The 17,594-nt window shown below is 34.3% G+C and overlaps 1 protein-coding gene across 3 annotated transcripts in view; it reads left to right on the plus strand.

The window, feature by feature from the left end:
* Nucleotides 1-589: 589 nt before the first annotated feature.
* Nucleotides 590-17,594, plus strand: part of U2af50 (U2 small nuclear riboprotein auxiliary factor 50) — an 85,740-nt gene continuing 68,735 nt past the window's right edge. For all 3 annotated transcript variants that reach the window (XM_081731566.1, XM_081731567.1, XM_081731568.1), the window contains exons 1-2: nucleotides 590-749; nucleotides 4,843-4,984. In XM_081731566.1, coding sequence (XP_081587692.1) covers nucleotides 728-749; nucleotides 4,843-4,984 — 164 coding nt within the window. In that variant the 5' untranslated portion in view covers nucleotides 590-727. The remainder of the gene's footprint in view (nucleotides 750-4,842; nucleotides 4,985-17,594) is intronic.

Below are 17,594 nucleotides of genomic sequence, written 5' to 3' on the forward strand. Positions count from 1 at the left end.
AAACTAGCATTACAGTGAGTCTGCAATTTTATGTTATTCTGAAAATTTAGCGTTGTTGGCATTAATTATCTTGCGTCCCACTAAAAGTTCTTAATATTTGAGATTTGGAAACGTTTTGCAGAGATTTGAGTGCATTTCGCAGACTGTTGCGAAATGAGGCCCCTTGTAAAAATGAAATATATCAGATGTTAGATTTTATGTTGCATTGACGCAAATCGTTACAGTAAGACCCTCAAGTTTGTGATGGAGTCCTGAGTTCTCATTCCGCTTTCTTTTGCGTCAGTATATCATAAAATGCATGTTTTAGTTTAGTTTCCGGTAAAATATTTATGATTTCTAGTTCCCGCTTTTGCGGTGCGTACGGTCTGCAAAATATTGCCAAGTCTTGTACTGATTATCCGTCCTAGCTTTTACAGACCTTTAGTCTAATGCCTCAATATTCGAGAATGTTTGTCTGTTTTCTTTCAAATATCATGTCTTAATAATCCTTTTAAGTAAAATGAAAACATTAAATTATGTTTATCCAATGTCCGTCAGAATAGAACCTCGAAATTAATTTTATTCTGTTAGAGTAATTTTACAACTTTCCGACTGTACAAATTTCCAACCATGACTTCAGAGTTCATTTGTGACGCCATTTTGGAAGGTGGTGTTAATCTAAGAGCTGGGAGAAGCTAGTAGTTTTTAGGAAATATAGTTTGTTCGCGAAACCTTATAAATTATTGGGATGGGAGAAGAAAACAAATCAGGTAAGTTATAATTTTTACTAAAGTAACTAATGGCACAGTGTTGATAATACAATCCGGGTGCGAAACGAGTACGTTTGGGTGACGTGTGCTATTAATCGATTGTGATAATCTCAGGATTTATTTCCATGGAATCTTCAGGTAATGGTTTTTCCGTTTCCTTTTTTGGAGCTTCATTTGAAGGAAGTAAATTAGATACATTGGTGAAACATTAGTGAGGTCTTTCTTCAAGTGACTACGGTAGTTAAACCTTTTCAAAATGAAATTGGGGAGTCCATATTGCTAAATCAATTTACTAAACATATACACATCCTATGTATTCGTTTGTCGGCAACGTCTGTTCTAATTGATCAGTTTGTATACAGAATAGAGCACTAAAGTGCACGGAGGCAATATTTGAACTGGGGGACCGATACAACCTAATCTAATCTAATAAAATACAGAAAATATACCAAGGAAGAAATTTTAACTTTAAAAAATTTAATTTCTCAAATACAAAAATAGGCCGGTATTACGTTCGCTTCACAAAAATCCTGATGCAGTTTTACTATACGGATCCACAGATTGTAAAATGCACGGGAAAATGTGGGGAAGTCTTTAATTTTATGTCGAGAACAGAATCCAACGAACTCCTACAGGGCTTCTAACCCGTTCCTACTACTACTACTGCTATTCCCACTCTTACTCCTACTCCTACTACTACTTATACTATGGCTCCGTATAGTAAAACTGCACGAAAATCCTTCCTCGGTTGTCAAGTGTTTACGGCGCGCCGCTAAAGTCCCAGTTTAGGTGTACATACAGCAAATTCTTAACATATTCCCTTTTGGCTGATATTTAATACCTCCCCCAATCTTGCACATGGTGCCTTCCATTTCAACTCAGGCATAAAAATATAAAATTGTACCATCACCTGTTGTTGTGTTATGTACATAGGGATATAAATAAACTATATTTTTTATAGTTTGGTTTGCGCTCTTAAGAGCTCTTAAAGTAGCTCTTAAGTAGCAGTATTACAACACCTCCCCCAAGAAGTTCGTCCTGGATCCGCCCCTGCGTAGCACATCGTCGATAGTCACAAAACACTTATTTTCACTTCCCTTATGAGCTTCTGGAAACCTGTACCCTGCTGAAGGTTCATGTGGAAGCATAAACAGCACTTGAACTTCACGTAATTCATGATTTGTTCAAAATATTTGTGCTACGCACCACTGGTTATCATACATATATGCATGTAACAAATGTTCCTTTTTGCAGATATCTTAAATCTACACTTTGAATTGCAGAAGTTCGATTTTGGGGGAAGCATGAAGTAAGTTACTTCATGGTGACCCGTTACTGCCATAAAAACTAACGTTATTTTTCGAAAGCAAAAGATGACTTAGTTGAATACCAGTTACCGGTCGCATACTTTTCTTTCTTTTTTTTTTTTTTTCTCTGGAAGTCGTCGAATTCAGTTCCAGGCAACAAAACGAGAGTAATACCCAGAGTTTGTACTTGCATTATACTCACGAATTCTGCGGTTTTAGTGGGGGAGCGGTGGATCAGTGGTAGAGCGTTCACCTTCGGTGCTTGGGGTCCCTGGTTCGATTCCAGCTCGGGCTGTGGGCTTTGTGGTGGATAAGCACCGTGTTCGTTGGTTTTCTCGGGGTTATCCCGTTTCCTCCCCCTTTTGCATTCCACCATTTCATTCATTTCTCACGGTTTCCTTTAGCCTAACCGGCATAATCGTGGGACGTAAAACTTCATTTCATTTTTTTTCTTCTGCGTTTTTAATACCGTGTATCTGTTTTTTGCCTAAGGTTATGCCGCGTTGCCACATTCTTTACCCACTCCCCAATACCGTCGCAGAGACCCTTGCATGGCCGGTTTCACTGCAGAACAACTGCTTTATCGGACCTGTCTGCATCTCGAACATCTGAAAGCGATTTTTAAAGTGGGGTGCAGCACCATCAGAAATAACTGACACGGTTTGCGAAATTGTAGACACTTGTTTTCACGTATTCAAACCTTTTTCTATAAAATATATTTTCGCTTTTCCTCGAGTATTTTTAGAATCTTGTTTTTTATGGCTATAAGTATATGAGCCGAATCGTGTGTTTTATCGTCGTTTATTGTGGGCTGGTGGGGTCTATGTGTTTGGTTCGATAGGTTGTTTCTTGTAGTTTCAAATCTGTTCGGGGCTATGCGTTTCTGTCGACGGGAATGGTTTCCTTGCATTGATCCTACGGTGAGGGCGTGCTTATAAGATATCAAGGAGAGAGTAGCGTAAAGCGCCTCGGTGTGAAGTTGCGGCATTCATGCACATTTTCTTTTTGTAAATGTATATTTAATACCAACTTTTTTTTATGGGTATACTAAAACTATAAACTCGTGTCTGGGCTCACCCTAAAAAAATAGTGTGGAAAAGACAAGTATCGTGATGCCTGTAATTCGATATTTTGTAATTGAAGGTACGAATGCTGATAGTTTCAATGCTGAAACAGATTGTCCTGATGCAATTAAGGGTTTGTCCTCTTTCCTCATTGATGAAATTATTACTTATATTGCCGGACAAGTTATAGATACGTATCAAGAAATAACAGAATGGCACTTTACTGATGGAAACAATAGACGAGAAGCAAACAGCGAACCTACTTAAATTGACTACCGTTGGACCAGTTAACGTTAAGAACCCCATCGTCTACTGAACTTCTTTCGCGGTGTGTTACGATGAGATTATCTAAAAACCATTGAGGAGAAGGTTAAGTAAGAACTGGTCGACCCACATGTAGTAGCAGCTCGCATCAAAAGTAAGATGATTCAGTGCATGATAATTAATTTTCTGTACAAGCATTATAAATCGTGAAGTGCTAAATGTAAGTTTGCTTATTGAATATACAGGGTGGCCCAAAAGTAGGTATTCTTCCCTGTATTGATCAAATATACCATTCTAGCCTATAGGTTTGCTTCGGCTGTTCAGAGCTTAAGATATAAGTAAAGACACACTAAGAACAAGTAATAAAGAAACTAAGTCTACCTGATGGATAACAATAAAAAGCAATGAGTTGATCAGTACGGGACTGTATACCTACATTTGGTCCACCCTGTATATTATTATTCAGCAACGTATACTAATGTTTTTGAAAGCATAATAAGTAAGTCAATTTTATGGAAACTTCTCAGTAGTGTAGTAAGCTTTCTTAAATATTAAAATGTTAGTATTTGTGTTGATCCTAGCTGGTGTATGTTAAAGTGTTATCATGGTTATAAATAGCTTTGGAAGACTGTTACCTTATTTATAGCGGGAATCTTCACGTTTCAGACAGTATTGTCATTTTATATTTTGTAATGAGTTAGGGTGGATAAGTTTGTTTCTAGTACGCGGTTCAAATTGCTTCACGAGGTAGCATCTTAGCTTACGTGTAGTGGTATAATAGTTGTAAGCGCCGGTAAACCTCTCTTAAGTAAGCATATCTCAGGGATAGTGAGCAGATTATTATTGGTGATCTGTTATTTTGTGGTATCTCTTCAAGGTATTTCATTCAGTTTAACGTAGACAATTAAGTGGAACCAAAGTTGGAAATTAATCTTAAAAAGATAACGTTTGCGAAGCTAGTTTTAGAATATTTCATAAGACGAAATTGTGTCCTTCAGAAAATTTGCCTGGTAATTTGCAATTTAGAATTTGAAGATGAAACTCATTTTCATTGTTAGATTGGCAGTTAATGCAAAATTTAAGGAATATGGGAAAAGGAAGGAATCTACTTTGTTACTACATATTCTTCTGATATTGCGCGATGATATAAATTTAAAAGCATTATTATTCTTCTTTACTTGCTTACATTTCTCTCGCGGATTAGTTGGGCCAAAACAGAGTACTTATGTGTTTGGAAATACAATGCTAATTAATCCAGGAGATATGGATGCAAAAAGAATCTTAACAATATTGAGAGCAGTAAACGTATGCGTTGTCTGATGGTTAGGATATTACTACCTTACTGGATGAAGTGTGAAAGAAATATTACTTTTAATGCCAAGAGCAGGTGATAAATTTCTTGTTCTAAATTCTGGCATATTTGTTACAGAAGTTTTATTATTGTTATTATGTTTTTAGATCGCGATCGAGAGAGGGAAAAGGACCGACGGCGCCGTTCTAGATCAAGAGATCACAGGAAGCGATCACGCTCTCGAAGTCGTGACAGGAGATCAAGATCACGCAGCAGAGACAGGAGAGAGAGGAAGAGAAGCCGATCGGGGTTCGTATAACTTCTCATAATATATATATATATAATATACACTTCTGTATTGTGCTTGTGCAACAGTCTTATGTTTGGTTCAGATACTTCAGAAACTACATGGGTTGATAAAGTTTTTTTGTATGGAAGATTAACTCTGCATGTTGAGAACATTTTACCAGACAAGAAATTATATACATATGTTGATAATGGGGATATGCATTTTAACGCACTGATTTATAGTAAATATTGTTACCTGTGTGTGGAGCCTCTTGGAGATGTATTTTTGTTGTAATATTTCACAAGCCTCACTGTGTGGTTTATTCGGCATGTTTCTCTAGATTACTTCATGAGCCACTATATATTTTTATTCGTTGGTTTTGGGAAAGAGGATTACTTCAGCACTTAGTCCAAATTTTGAGTGAGTTACTACGCCTTCCCTCTTCTGCGAATTAGTAAACTGTACACAGAACACTTAAATTTGAACGAATGTTGGCCGCCGTATTTCCTTTCTTGAACTAATAGTGTTTCTGTGTTAATGGATATGGAATAATAGAGCCATTCCAGGTCAAATCAACACAATTCGAGAACAAAATTTACCTTACCATCTCAGGTTGTCATGAAATTTTCCACAGGAGTACTATTCATATAGACTAAGAAAAATACCAAATTTCAACTTTATATATCGAACGGAAGATAGGGCTATGTAAAGTGTGGAAAAAATGCCCAAAGTGGCATGTTAAATGTGTTTTGAAATTGAAATTGTAGCTCTCCTAATTGAGCTAGCGAGGTGGTTGAGGTGTCATTTTACAGCATTTTTCGTGCCCTTTCCTGTGGTATACAACAGCATATAGCCTAATACAAATTTTTATTTTCAAAATCAAAATTTTACTTCAGATTTATCAAAAAGTACATATTTTAAAATTTTGAAATTAATTCCATAGATAGTATTGTTGTAAAGCACCTGGCAAAATATGAATTTGGGATGATAATGGGTTCATTGTTAAAAAAAATTAACACTATAGTTTTCACTAATACCATGTACCTAGCTTAAAAATACACGAATGCATTTATTTTATTTTTTATTTATTTTTTTTAACTTGTGGGAATAAATTTGAACACTAACATGAAGAGTACACTAATGGGTAAAAAACATATCATACCGACTTGTAATCTACTGGCTATGCTTATTACCTCATACTTTAGAAAATAAGTTAAAGCAAGTTAAAGTACTGTTACAGTACTTTTGAATTTTAAAATAATAATACAAGTTTCACAGTTAAATATGTTACGGTAAATAAATAAACGTGGTCTGTAAAAAGCAGGGTGGATTGATTTAAATCAGTCTGATTTAAATCACGATTTAAATCAAGATTTAAATCACTTGATTTTTTAAATAAAAATCGTTGATTTAAATCAAATTCCGAAATAATTTAAAGTGAAAATAAGTAAAGTCCTGTTTCTGTTCTGTTATTTCGATTATGGAAGATGATAATCATAATACAATGAGACTCAAATGTACAGTATGTACAGCATAGTATGGAAGCAAGTGTCATGCAGAGGATGATTAGGGGAAATCCCGTTTTGAACGGGTAACAGGGCAATCCTGTTTTCTTCTCTTCGTAACATAGGGTTTATATTGTAAATCGTTAACTATTCCAACGGGGAAATCACCATCGACATTTAAGACGAAGATTCTTTTGTGTGCGCGTCTATATATTTGTTCCCAGATAAGAGGGCGTATTTAGAAGTGTCCTATTCCCTCCCGAATTTTTTTTTTTTTTTTTTTTTTTTTTCATTTTATAACTTTGGGCAAAATTTATGTATTTCGTACCGCAAGCTAGTTACAATTTCCTTTAAAATATGCCCCTGCCAAATATCAGTAACTTTTGTGGGAAAAAAAGTGTCACTTTGATGCGCGTTGCTGTACTTTTTCCTTAACGCTAGGGTAAAGTCTCCATTATTCGATTAAAAAGGTACCAATAAAGCTTTTTACTTCGTTTTCTCGAAGGCATTGTAGAGCATGTTACATATGCTTTCACGCCTCTCTGCGTCAAGACATAGGATGTGTTGACGTCATAAATTTAAAAAATATATTTCTGTTGTGCCTATTTTTATTATTTTTTGGCGGGCCTACATTTTGCATTCAGAAGACAAATTCTGCACACTAGTTCAGTTCATCCTTAGTATTTTTCAGATGATTTCAGATCTCTGCGTGAAAACAAGGGGGTCCAGAGGGGAAAAATAAAAAGCTTTCTTCGCGATTTTCGCACCTAAAATGGACACATATGAATGGTACCAACTGAAAGGCTGTTCTATTCTGAAGAGAATGATGTACGAATTATGATCTTAGGATAAATAGGGATGTCTCAGGAAACTGTTACCTGAGATCCTGTTTATACGGGAATCTGGGGTATTTGGGTATATTATTTTTCGCGGGCTTACTTTTGCATCTAGAAATTTGAAACTTTGGACACTCATTTACTGCACCCCTTAGTATTTTTCAGATTTGTTTCAGATCTTTGCCTTTAAAGAGAGGCGGTACAGAGGGGTAAAAAGTAAAGAAAATGGGATATTTCTTAACAGAAAATCCCTTTTCTCGTGATTTTCCAGCCCCAGATAGCCTACACAATGGAGACATTTGAATGGTACCGTTTGAAACTGTTTTATTCTGAAGAGAATAATGTACAAATCATGATTCTAGGATAAATAGGGATGTCTGAGGAAATTTTTATATTACATCCGGATCATCTGGGGTATTGTGGGGATGTTCTTAGCTCATTGTTAAATATTTTTCCCGCCCTTACTATTCAAGATAGAAGCTTGAAATTTTGTACTCACATTTAGTACACCCTTAGTATTTCCCAGTTAATTTTGAGATCTGTGCGTTAACATAGAGTCCAGAGGAGATCAAAATTTGAAAAAAAAAAAAAAAAAAAAAATCAGCAAAAATCCCGACTTCTCAAAATTTTCCGCTTCAGGGACATAAGGAAAATGTGAATGTTATCGTTTTAAAGGCTGTTCTATTCTGAAAAGGAGGAGGTATGAACCATGATCCTAGGATAAATAGGAATGATGCTTGACTGAAAGTCTATAATTTGCAAAAAAAAAGCCATAATTTTTAAAATTGTTAAAAAAACATTGTTTGGGATTGATATAGGTTAACGATTGGGGATTAATTCAAAATTCAACCCCAATACTTTCACTTAAATGGCATAATTAACATTTAATACTAATTCCTAATGTTTTTATTTTAATTCGCGACTTGTATTATACGAGGAGAAAGATTTGATTTAAATCAAAAAGTCGATTTAAATAAAAAAAATCATCAAAAATGATTTAAAAAAAAAAATCATGATTTTTTTCCACCCTGGTAAAAAGTATACATATGGCACTGGTACAGCAGCAGGGTTGGCCGGTTTAAACCAGGTGGTTTATATATATATATATATATATATATATATATATAACAATTGGTGTAAAAAAATGCAGAAATGCCACAAATTGTAGTCACAAAGGCCACGTGAATTTCATACGTACGTTTTCACATATATCGAATCATCTGTGTTAGTTGAATCTAATATTCCTCTTGTAATTAAGGAGCCCCGATGAGCCCACAAAATTTCTCCCAGTTGGAAAACTGAGTAGTGGTTCAAATGCCATTTCAAGTAATATGTCCAGTCCTTCATAACCTTGCTGTTACATAAGGAGTTAAGCCTTAAAAAACAAATGAAGTGAAGCAGCTTTAGCGGTTCATTGCCAAACGACGGGGAGCCTTCCTTTGCTATACAAAAGAAAATCTTAAAGAATCAGAATTTGCTGTCTTCTGTGATTTTTCTGAAAATTATAGCACAACGGTACAAGATGAAGCACAGAGGTACCACTGGACGAGCTAACAGGTCACAATCTATCCTTTTGTTTCATATTTCAAACAGGAAAACGAAGTTGAACGTGTTAAATATGTAGTTGTTTCCGATTGTCTGGAGCACAATACAGTTGCTGTTTACGCCTTTCAAAAAAGGACTCGTATTATTCCTGACATCCTAATTTCAAAAACTTCTAAACAAAGTTGTTTTTTAATTTTTCCGACACATCCATCGCTCAACACAAAAATAAGAAAAACTTTTTAAATTTAAACCTCTGCTTTCATGAGGCAGCTTTTAAAGTAAAAGCAGGGTGGTACTTCTCGGCTATAGAACATGGAAAAGGACCTTGCGATGGAGTAGGCGATTCAGTAAAGAGATCCTGTGACAATCAAATTCAAACCCCAAGATAACTTTTTGAGTGGGCAGTAGAAAGCATTACCAAAGTAAATTTTGCCTACTTAACCCAAGAGGAATATACTGAAGCTGAAATGTTCCTGGAAAGTCACTTCAATCAAGCATTGACTATCAAAGGAACACAACAATATCATGCATTCATTCCCAAAACTACATCAACATTATTTGGTGAAACACTTTTCAGATGGTTTACAGAGTTGGGAAAAGGAAGTGTCACAATCTCCAAATAAATTTCAATTAGAGGACATATCAGGCTATGTCACAGCTATCTACGAAGGAAATGGGTGGTTCGGGTATGTTTTACAGAAAAATGAAGAACTTGATGAAGTAAAAGTAACTTTTCTTCATCCACCTGGCCACCTCCATCATTCTCATATCCAAGAAACGCTGATGTTCTGGACGTTCTGACATCTAAAGATCTGTGGATGTCTGTAGTGGACGTTCTGACAAAAGTGAATCCTGTAATTCCCGATGGAAGAAGTTATGTTCTCCTTGAAAGTGATGTATGCCGAACAAATGTGACTTTCAAACTTCAAGTGATGAACATATCCTATCACTTACTGAAAAGTTTTACTATGAAATCATCTGTACTCTTTCTTCAGATTAGTGTTCATTTTTATTTTCACAGAAGTGTAAAACTTTCTATATTTTTACCTTATATTCTTGAAAAATAAGTATTCGTTTTAATTTTTTTTAAACAATGAACCCGTTATCATCCCAAATTCTGTTTTGCCAGGTGTTTTACAACAATACCATTTATTCATGGAATTAATTTCAAAATTTTAAGATATGTACTTTTTGAAAAATTTGAAAATTTTGATTTTGATTTTGATTTTAAAATAAAAATTTGTATTAGCCTGTATGCTGTTGTATACAACAGGAAAGGGCATGAAAAATGTTGAAGTATGACACCTCAACCATCTCGCTAGCTCAATTAGGAGAGCTGCAATTCCAATTTCAAAATACATTGAACATGCTATTTTGGGCATTTTTTCCAAACTTTACATAGCCGTATCTTCAATACCGGTCGATATATAAAGTTGAAATTTAGTATTTTTTCTTAATCTATCTAGGGGACATCTATGTACCAAATTTCATTAAAATCTGAGATGATGAGGTTAAGTCACTGTGTTTAATTGATATGACATGACCCAATACGTAATTGTAGATGAGGCTAGAATAAGTAATTGAACAGTAGATATTAACGAAGGAGTTACCTATTCGTACTAGAAATATTGCTATATTGCTCACAGTATGTCTGTATTTTACTTGTCCTTTATTGATTTCCATAATATAAATTAAGCCAATATTTTACGTTTAAAACCAAACAGCTTTGTGTCTTGTGTCATTTGCTGTATTATGTTACTTAAAAGAAAGATACGACAAAAACTAACAACATTAGAAAATAAAAGAATGAAATTATCTTAAACTATATAGTTGATAACAAACATAATTGCGGGGGAGGAAGTTTTAAACAGTCAGATCTATGATAGAAAGGAACTGTTTCGAGTATTTTTTCTTAGATACGGTGCTTATTGTTAAACAAGCAAAGGTAACCTTAATAAATCATGGAATGATTTAATCGAAAAATAAGAACAAAAATAACAATGACAATATTAAATACATTACCAGAAATCTTGATTGCCATAATTTACAAAATATACGAGGAGTGAAAAATGCACAATTTAGCCAGGATTCGAACCCAGGCGTTCCTGTTCGCAGCCTTAACAAGCATACATTATATCACTCTTGAAGTCTGAACAGGGGGTACAGTGGCTCAGTGGTAGAGTGCTTACCTTTTATGTGTAGGATCCCTGTTTCGATCACTGGCCAAGTAAGTTTGGACAACATTGTGTCCGTGGGTTTTCTCTAGGTACTCCCATTTCCTTCCTCTTTCTCATTCCACCAGTTCTTCCATCATCATTCACTAGCTTTAATCTTCGTCTCCGTTAGCCTTATATGGATGATCGTTGGACGTTAAACTAAAGATTTGATTTTTCATTTTTTTGAAGTTTGAGCACAACCTCTCAAAGCACATTGACTTTACCACAATTTTGTTGTGCTTGGAAAACTCAGTATCTGCGTTATGGAATAGCACTGACGGTTGAATTGTATATATGTTACGTAGAGTAAATAACCGATTTTATAAAATACAAATTCCTGTATAGGTGCGATGTATATTATATAATTGATTCGGCTCCCATGAAGAAATTGCTGTTAAACATAAAATCGGTTAATTTCTCTATTTAATATATATAATGCACAAGATAATTACTTCAAAAAATAAAGTAATGCATACTTAAATCTAAATTGTAGATTTGCGTTGTAATACGTCTTGAGAATAAATTACCGAAAATTTCAATAGTATCTTTTATTATTTTCGGCAGTGTTGTTTAAGTTATCAGCTCCAAATCCTACTCACTTCTAATTCCCAATGGAACGTACGAACATCTCGTACATAACACAAAATAGTTACTGGCCCTTGGGTATTTTTCACTAATACTCTCCCCGAAGAAAATTCAAATCATCCTAGGCAATAAGTTCATCACATAAAAACGCCTAGAAATTGGGAAAGCACTTGTAGTCAATACAAGAGCTATTTCGTGGATAAAAACTATTTAAGGAGCATTTACGAAATTATTTTTGTTAAGATACGTACATAGGTGTGACTAAAAATGTCGTTAGTAAGAAGTGTTGTTAAGATTGTCTTCAGACGATAACGTTGGTCATTTGTGGATTGTCTAAGCACTTGAAAAAGCACCAAATATACTGTACGAAGGTTTCACGTCGAACTTCTTCATTAACTGAAAGAAATGTTTTTGAGGCATATTACATCAGGAAAAAAGTCTTGAATACCGGAAAAGGAAATATAAACAGAAGGGATAACATTATTTCTAATTTTAGCAATAAATATTAACTATTAGCTCACTATAAACATTTAACTTTATTACTCCATATTTCTTCGAACTACAAAGTATGTTTATAAAAATTATTAAATATACCTGCATAATAACACCGGAAATAAGCAATTTAGCAAAATTTGCTATGATTAAAAAAAAAGCTAGAATGAATAACTTTATTACGTATTTTTATTCCTTTAAGTACTAACTTTTGTATATTTACAACAAATTAATTAATTCATCAATATGAAAAATAATGTAATAGGGCTACAATGAACCACTTTTCTCTATCTAAATATGTCTTCAGTTGTTTTGTAGTGTTAAAAATACTTCACAGAAGAAGGTGTTATTAAAAATAAACTTTGAAGATAAAATATAAAACGGGTAATAATAACCAGTGTAATAACACTTATACGTAGATATATTTTGTGGGGTGATGTATAGTGTGGTCCACCATTATAATTGGAAGTTTTACCTCTGAATTGATATATTTTCATGATTTCACTGGTTTTGATTTATCAAGGATGTGACGAATTTATTGCCCAGGATGATTTAAACTGTTCCTCTGTTCATAAGGAAGAGTATTTGAGAAAACAGTACTCGAAATATAAAAATAATAGCTAGCAGAGGTAAATAAAAGGATAGTACCTTTTTGTATTACCTAATCACATTTCTTCGCTGCCAGCAATAACTTACCGAAACTTAGTTGTACTACTCTATGACCTTCTCAATACATGAAAAAATTATGAAGTCTGTCAGTAAGAGATAGTCACAAATCATCACCTTTATAGGATTATTCGAATGTTCCATATGTCTCTAAATTACACTATAGGTGACTGTATAACGTGAAATAGTCGATAGTACAGAAATAATTTTATTTAAAAAAAAACAATGCTTTTAAATTTTCACTTGATAATCCACTCTTAATATTGCAGAGAACGCGATTACCAGACGTATTATAAGGTAAGTCTCCGTTAATAAGTATTTGAAAGACTATTACAAGTATAATACGAAGTAATGGCAAATAATTTCGGTATAAGTAAGGTTTAGCTTGAACGTAACTATATAAATAAATAAATAACATCCTTCAATATTTTATCAAAAATAATCGTATACCTAAAATATTTGAGCATTTCGCTGCAAACAGGTATTGTGGATATACTAATTTGCAACGAAGAGGAGGAGGGAAAGTAATACAGAGGTCGTTTAAAATATTATGTTATATTAGTGGCTCATTAAAAAATTATAAGGTTGAGCAGATAGGAAGACAAAGTAGAAACATATTTAAAGAATTTATTGTAAATAAAAAATGGAAACGTCTCACCTTTCATTTTTGTTAAAATAACACATATTGTTTCAAGGTATTTCACGCCTCTTCTTCGGTGTGACTTTCTTTGGCTACGCTGCAAACGCGTGAAATATTACTCCCCCCCCCCTTGAAACTAGTATTGCTACACGTCTATTTTAACAGACATCTCTTTTTCGATTCTTAAAAATAGTCCGAGCATGCTTTTAATAATATGGGAAAGTACCCTTTTCTTGGGGGTTACAAACTACTGCTTCAACTTCAAGATTCGTAATAAGTAGCTAGATATAGTTTATTTTACCGGCATTAATGTTATTTAACCATTAACAAATAACTTGAAAATATTAACATTAAGTTACAAAAATTGTCACTTTCAGACTTATATAATTTGATTTTTATATATCTCCCCCTCCTTCTCCTCTCCGACGTTGCTCCGTCAAATTTAAATCAGAAACAATCCCAGGCATGAACCTCATATATGTTGAAAATTTGATCAAGATCGGTCGAGTGGTTCGGGAGTTATAAAGTTTCATTTATTTTCATATCCCCTCCCCCTCCAAGGCCCCTCAGTTCTACCATCAAAGTGAATAGGCTAAAACCAGCCCAACCTCGAACCTCATCCATGTTACAAATTTGATCGAGATCGGTCAGGCGGTTCAGCAGATTTAGAGTCACAAACATAGCGATTTTCAATTTTATATATATAGATCTATCTTTATATATACACACCTCTCCCTCCCCTCAGTTCTAATAAAAACATTTTAGGCATAGGATTATTTTTACGTAGTATTCATATCCGAGTTCTTACCGTGAATAATTCGTCTGCTGTAGCGGCTAATTTTCTTTAACATTTCAACAAATACTTGATTGGCAACAATGGTGAACGCAACAGCAGGTAGTTTGAATTGCTCTAGTTCCTGCTTGGAACACACACGTAGATGGCACTGCGTCGGAATATACACCGATCGAGAAACGAAACTTTTCAGTCTGAACACACACTTTACACAAAACCGGCTATATCTGTATAAACGAGCGGAGTCAAAAGAACTCGTGGGGGGACCCCTATAAGGGTCCTGCACGCATTAAAAGTAAAAAACAGTTCGAGCAACCATTAAAAAGTGCTCGCTTTGCAAAAATTGCTCACAGTGCTGCTGTGTAGACCGATCGACCTACGAAGATTGTCGGGTTCACCAACGCATGCACACACTCTCTCTCTCTCTCTCTTTTAAATAAAAACGATGGTTTTTGCCAACCCTGATATTTGTAAATAATTGCTAATGGTAATATGGTTGAAATGTTCAGTTTCCAAGAAAATACAATACATCCAACTGTAAGAGCGAAGGGAAGGAAGCCGAAATTTTTGTAATCCATATTTTAAAGTTAACTTGTATACATTATATATTCTCGCTATGTCACTAAGAAGTTTGTCGAGTAATGTTATAAATCTTTTTGTGAATCTAAAAATGTCTTATTTTAGAAAGTCTCTTACATGGTAATCCTATGTTACTCCTATAACTAGTATAAAATACCCTTTGAAACATATAATGTGATAAATTGTTCTGCACAGTTACTTATCGAGCGTATGAAACACATTTTTGTAGTATGACGGATTACTTACATACTAACGTTTTTCAGTCAGTCTTCAGTCTATATTTCGTGTTTATACTCGGACACGCTTCCTCGGTGATATATGATGGCTTAAGTTTTTCTCGCAACATGATTTTCACATAATTTTTTTTTTTCAACTAGTAATTTAAGAACTATTACGAAAATTTTTAATCAGTACTGATGGTTACTTGGCTTTTCTAGTATATTGTAAGTTACTCTTATTGTACTACATTGCGCAGACTTCAATTTAGCAGGTTTCCTACTGTTCAGGGAAAATGGTGCAGGTCAGGGGAAAAGACTGGAAATCAGGGAATTTTTATGAAATGTGTTTTATCTGACGTTATTGTACACCAATTTCAGCTTAGCCAACCATTATAGTAGAAACAGACGCACAGCAAAAGGAGATTACAACCCAAATTGATGACATTAAAAACGAAATAAACAATTTTGCACAAGTTACAGATCTTAATTGAAAAAAAAAAAAAAAAAAAAATATTTTAGTCACATTATTAATGCATGCATAAGATGTCTCATTTGTAGTGTATGTTTCAGTGTCAGATGTTCGTAAGTAATATAATAATTGCACGATTGGATAAGTAACATAACCTTTATTGAAACTGGATATGGATATATTAAAAGAACCTTGTTATTATTAAATGAATGTGTAAGAATTGTCTTCAGGGTAATTGATTGTCAGATTTTTATGGGAGGTAAGTGAAATGTATGTATGAGCAATTAATTATTATTTCTCTATAGAGTAAATGTTCTCATATATTCACCAATGTCAATGTCATCCGACACCTGTCATGAGTCAGGACATTTCCTGCCAAAGGTCAGAGAAATAGATATCTCCAGATCGTTGGAGCCGTTTTTATATAAGGCTGTTTTAGTAAGTGATTGAGACTACGAATCGAATTAAGAAGAATCCTTTTGTTGAAATAAAAAACGCATTAAAAAAGATATAAGTAGATGGTTATTGCACTGATCTTAGGATATATATTTATATGTTGTGTGTAGTGAAATAGAAGTACCGACGATATATAGGGAACCACCAGTACAAATTAATAATAATAATAATAATAATAATAAAACCGTAATAGTATTTAAATTACCACTGTTGAAGCAAAAATTACGCGACTATCAAATTGTGAAAAGAGTTAAGTCATTGTGTGTCCCCGAGGAGGAATGTCTTGAGAGTAACACTGGAAATATAGGTAGAAAGAGTATGAAACATTATTAGGTGAATAGTTCGTTACATTCTCCATAAGCCCACTGCACGCTTGCAAATTATGGTTGAAGATACTAAAAGTGCACCCCTTTAAAACCTATCTTTGCACTTACATTTGATGTTACTGAAATTATGTCCAGGTTACACTGATAATTATAAAATGCCTAAATTGTAGGAAGTCGTGTCTAAAAGAAGGTAACAAATGTAAAATATGTAATATTTTAAGAAATAATGTGAAAATCATAGCACTAACACTCACTCACTCCTTCAGAAATCATTTCTGGAAGCCTTGAAACAGTAAGTGTTACAATTTTTATTCAAGAATGTAAGGTAAGATGTTTTTTAATATTAAATATGTATCTTCATGTAGCACTATCACTAAATATTTACTATAATTTCTAGTCGTTAATTACTAACCTATAATTAAAATAGAAAAATAAATAGCTACGTCTTCGTGATAACCTACTTGGAAAACCAGGATTTACGATTATAATTAGTAGCTGTATTAACATTGCGTACTGACTGTTGTGAACAGGAGTGGCCCCGCGTAGCGTAGTCGCTAACGCTTTTGTCTTTGTTGCGAGCGGTCCGGGGGGGGGGAGGGGCAGTTTGGTCGAGAAAGTGTAAAAAGCTTTTTCAGGCCAACCATCTTGAGTAAGGTGTTTCTTCATTCACACCACGCAAATAGCCCTAGGTCGTTTCCTTCCTTCCTCAAGAGGTTAAATGATAATTTGGCAGCAGCATAAGTCACGATAGTTGGTTATCTTTTGCTTGTGTTCTGGCCTCAACAGAACACGCCTTAAATGCGTACCTCTACGTATGTTTTCGCTCCCGCTGCTGAAATGACTTCCCTCGTGTAGATTTCTAAAGGCACCATGTCTCGGTGAAGAGTGTACTGTGTTGAGATTTAAGTACCGGAACAATTTAAATACTAAGTACTACTGAACGAAGCGTAATAGCAAAGGAGAAAGAGAGTAGTCATGATAAAATAGATATGACTGGAGTCTGTTTTTTAGATTAGAAATTGCTTTTGTACTCTTGTAATGTAGAGGAGCAAGTCCAGGAAAAGCAGTTAAATAAATCTTCAAAATGTAACATGTCTTAGACATCTTGTATATTAAAAAAAATGTGTAATAGTAATGTATCGAGACACTTAAAGTGATGATCATATCTAGAAATTGTGTAAGAAAATTACGATGTAGTGATCCAAATTAAGATAGAATGATGATCCAGTTTCAACGCAGAATTGTTCTGAAAGAACAGAAGTGTATCATACATTACTATCTGTAACTATTTACATTTAAGATAA

Source organism: Thermobia domestica, chromosome 11 (assembly GCF_964235325.1).
Source record: "Thermobia domestica chromosome 11, izTheDome1.hap1.1, whole genome shotgun sequence".
Classification (NCBI taxonomy): domain Eukaryota; kingdom Metazoa; phylum Arthropoda; class Insecta; order Zygentoma; family Lepismatidae; genus Thermobia; species Thermobia domestica.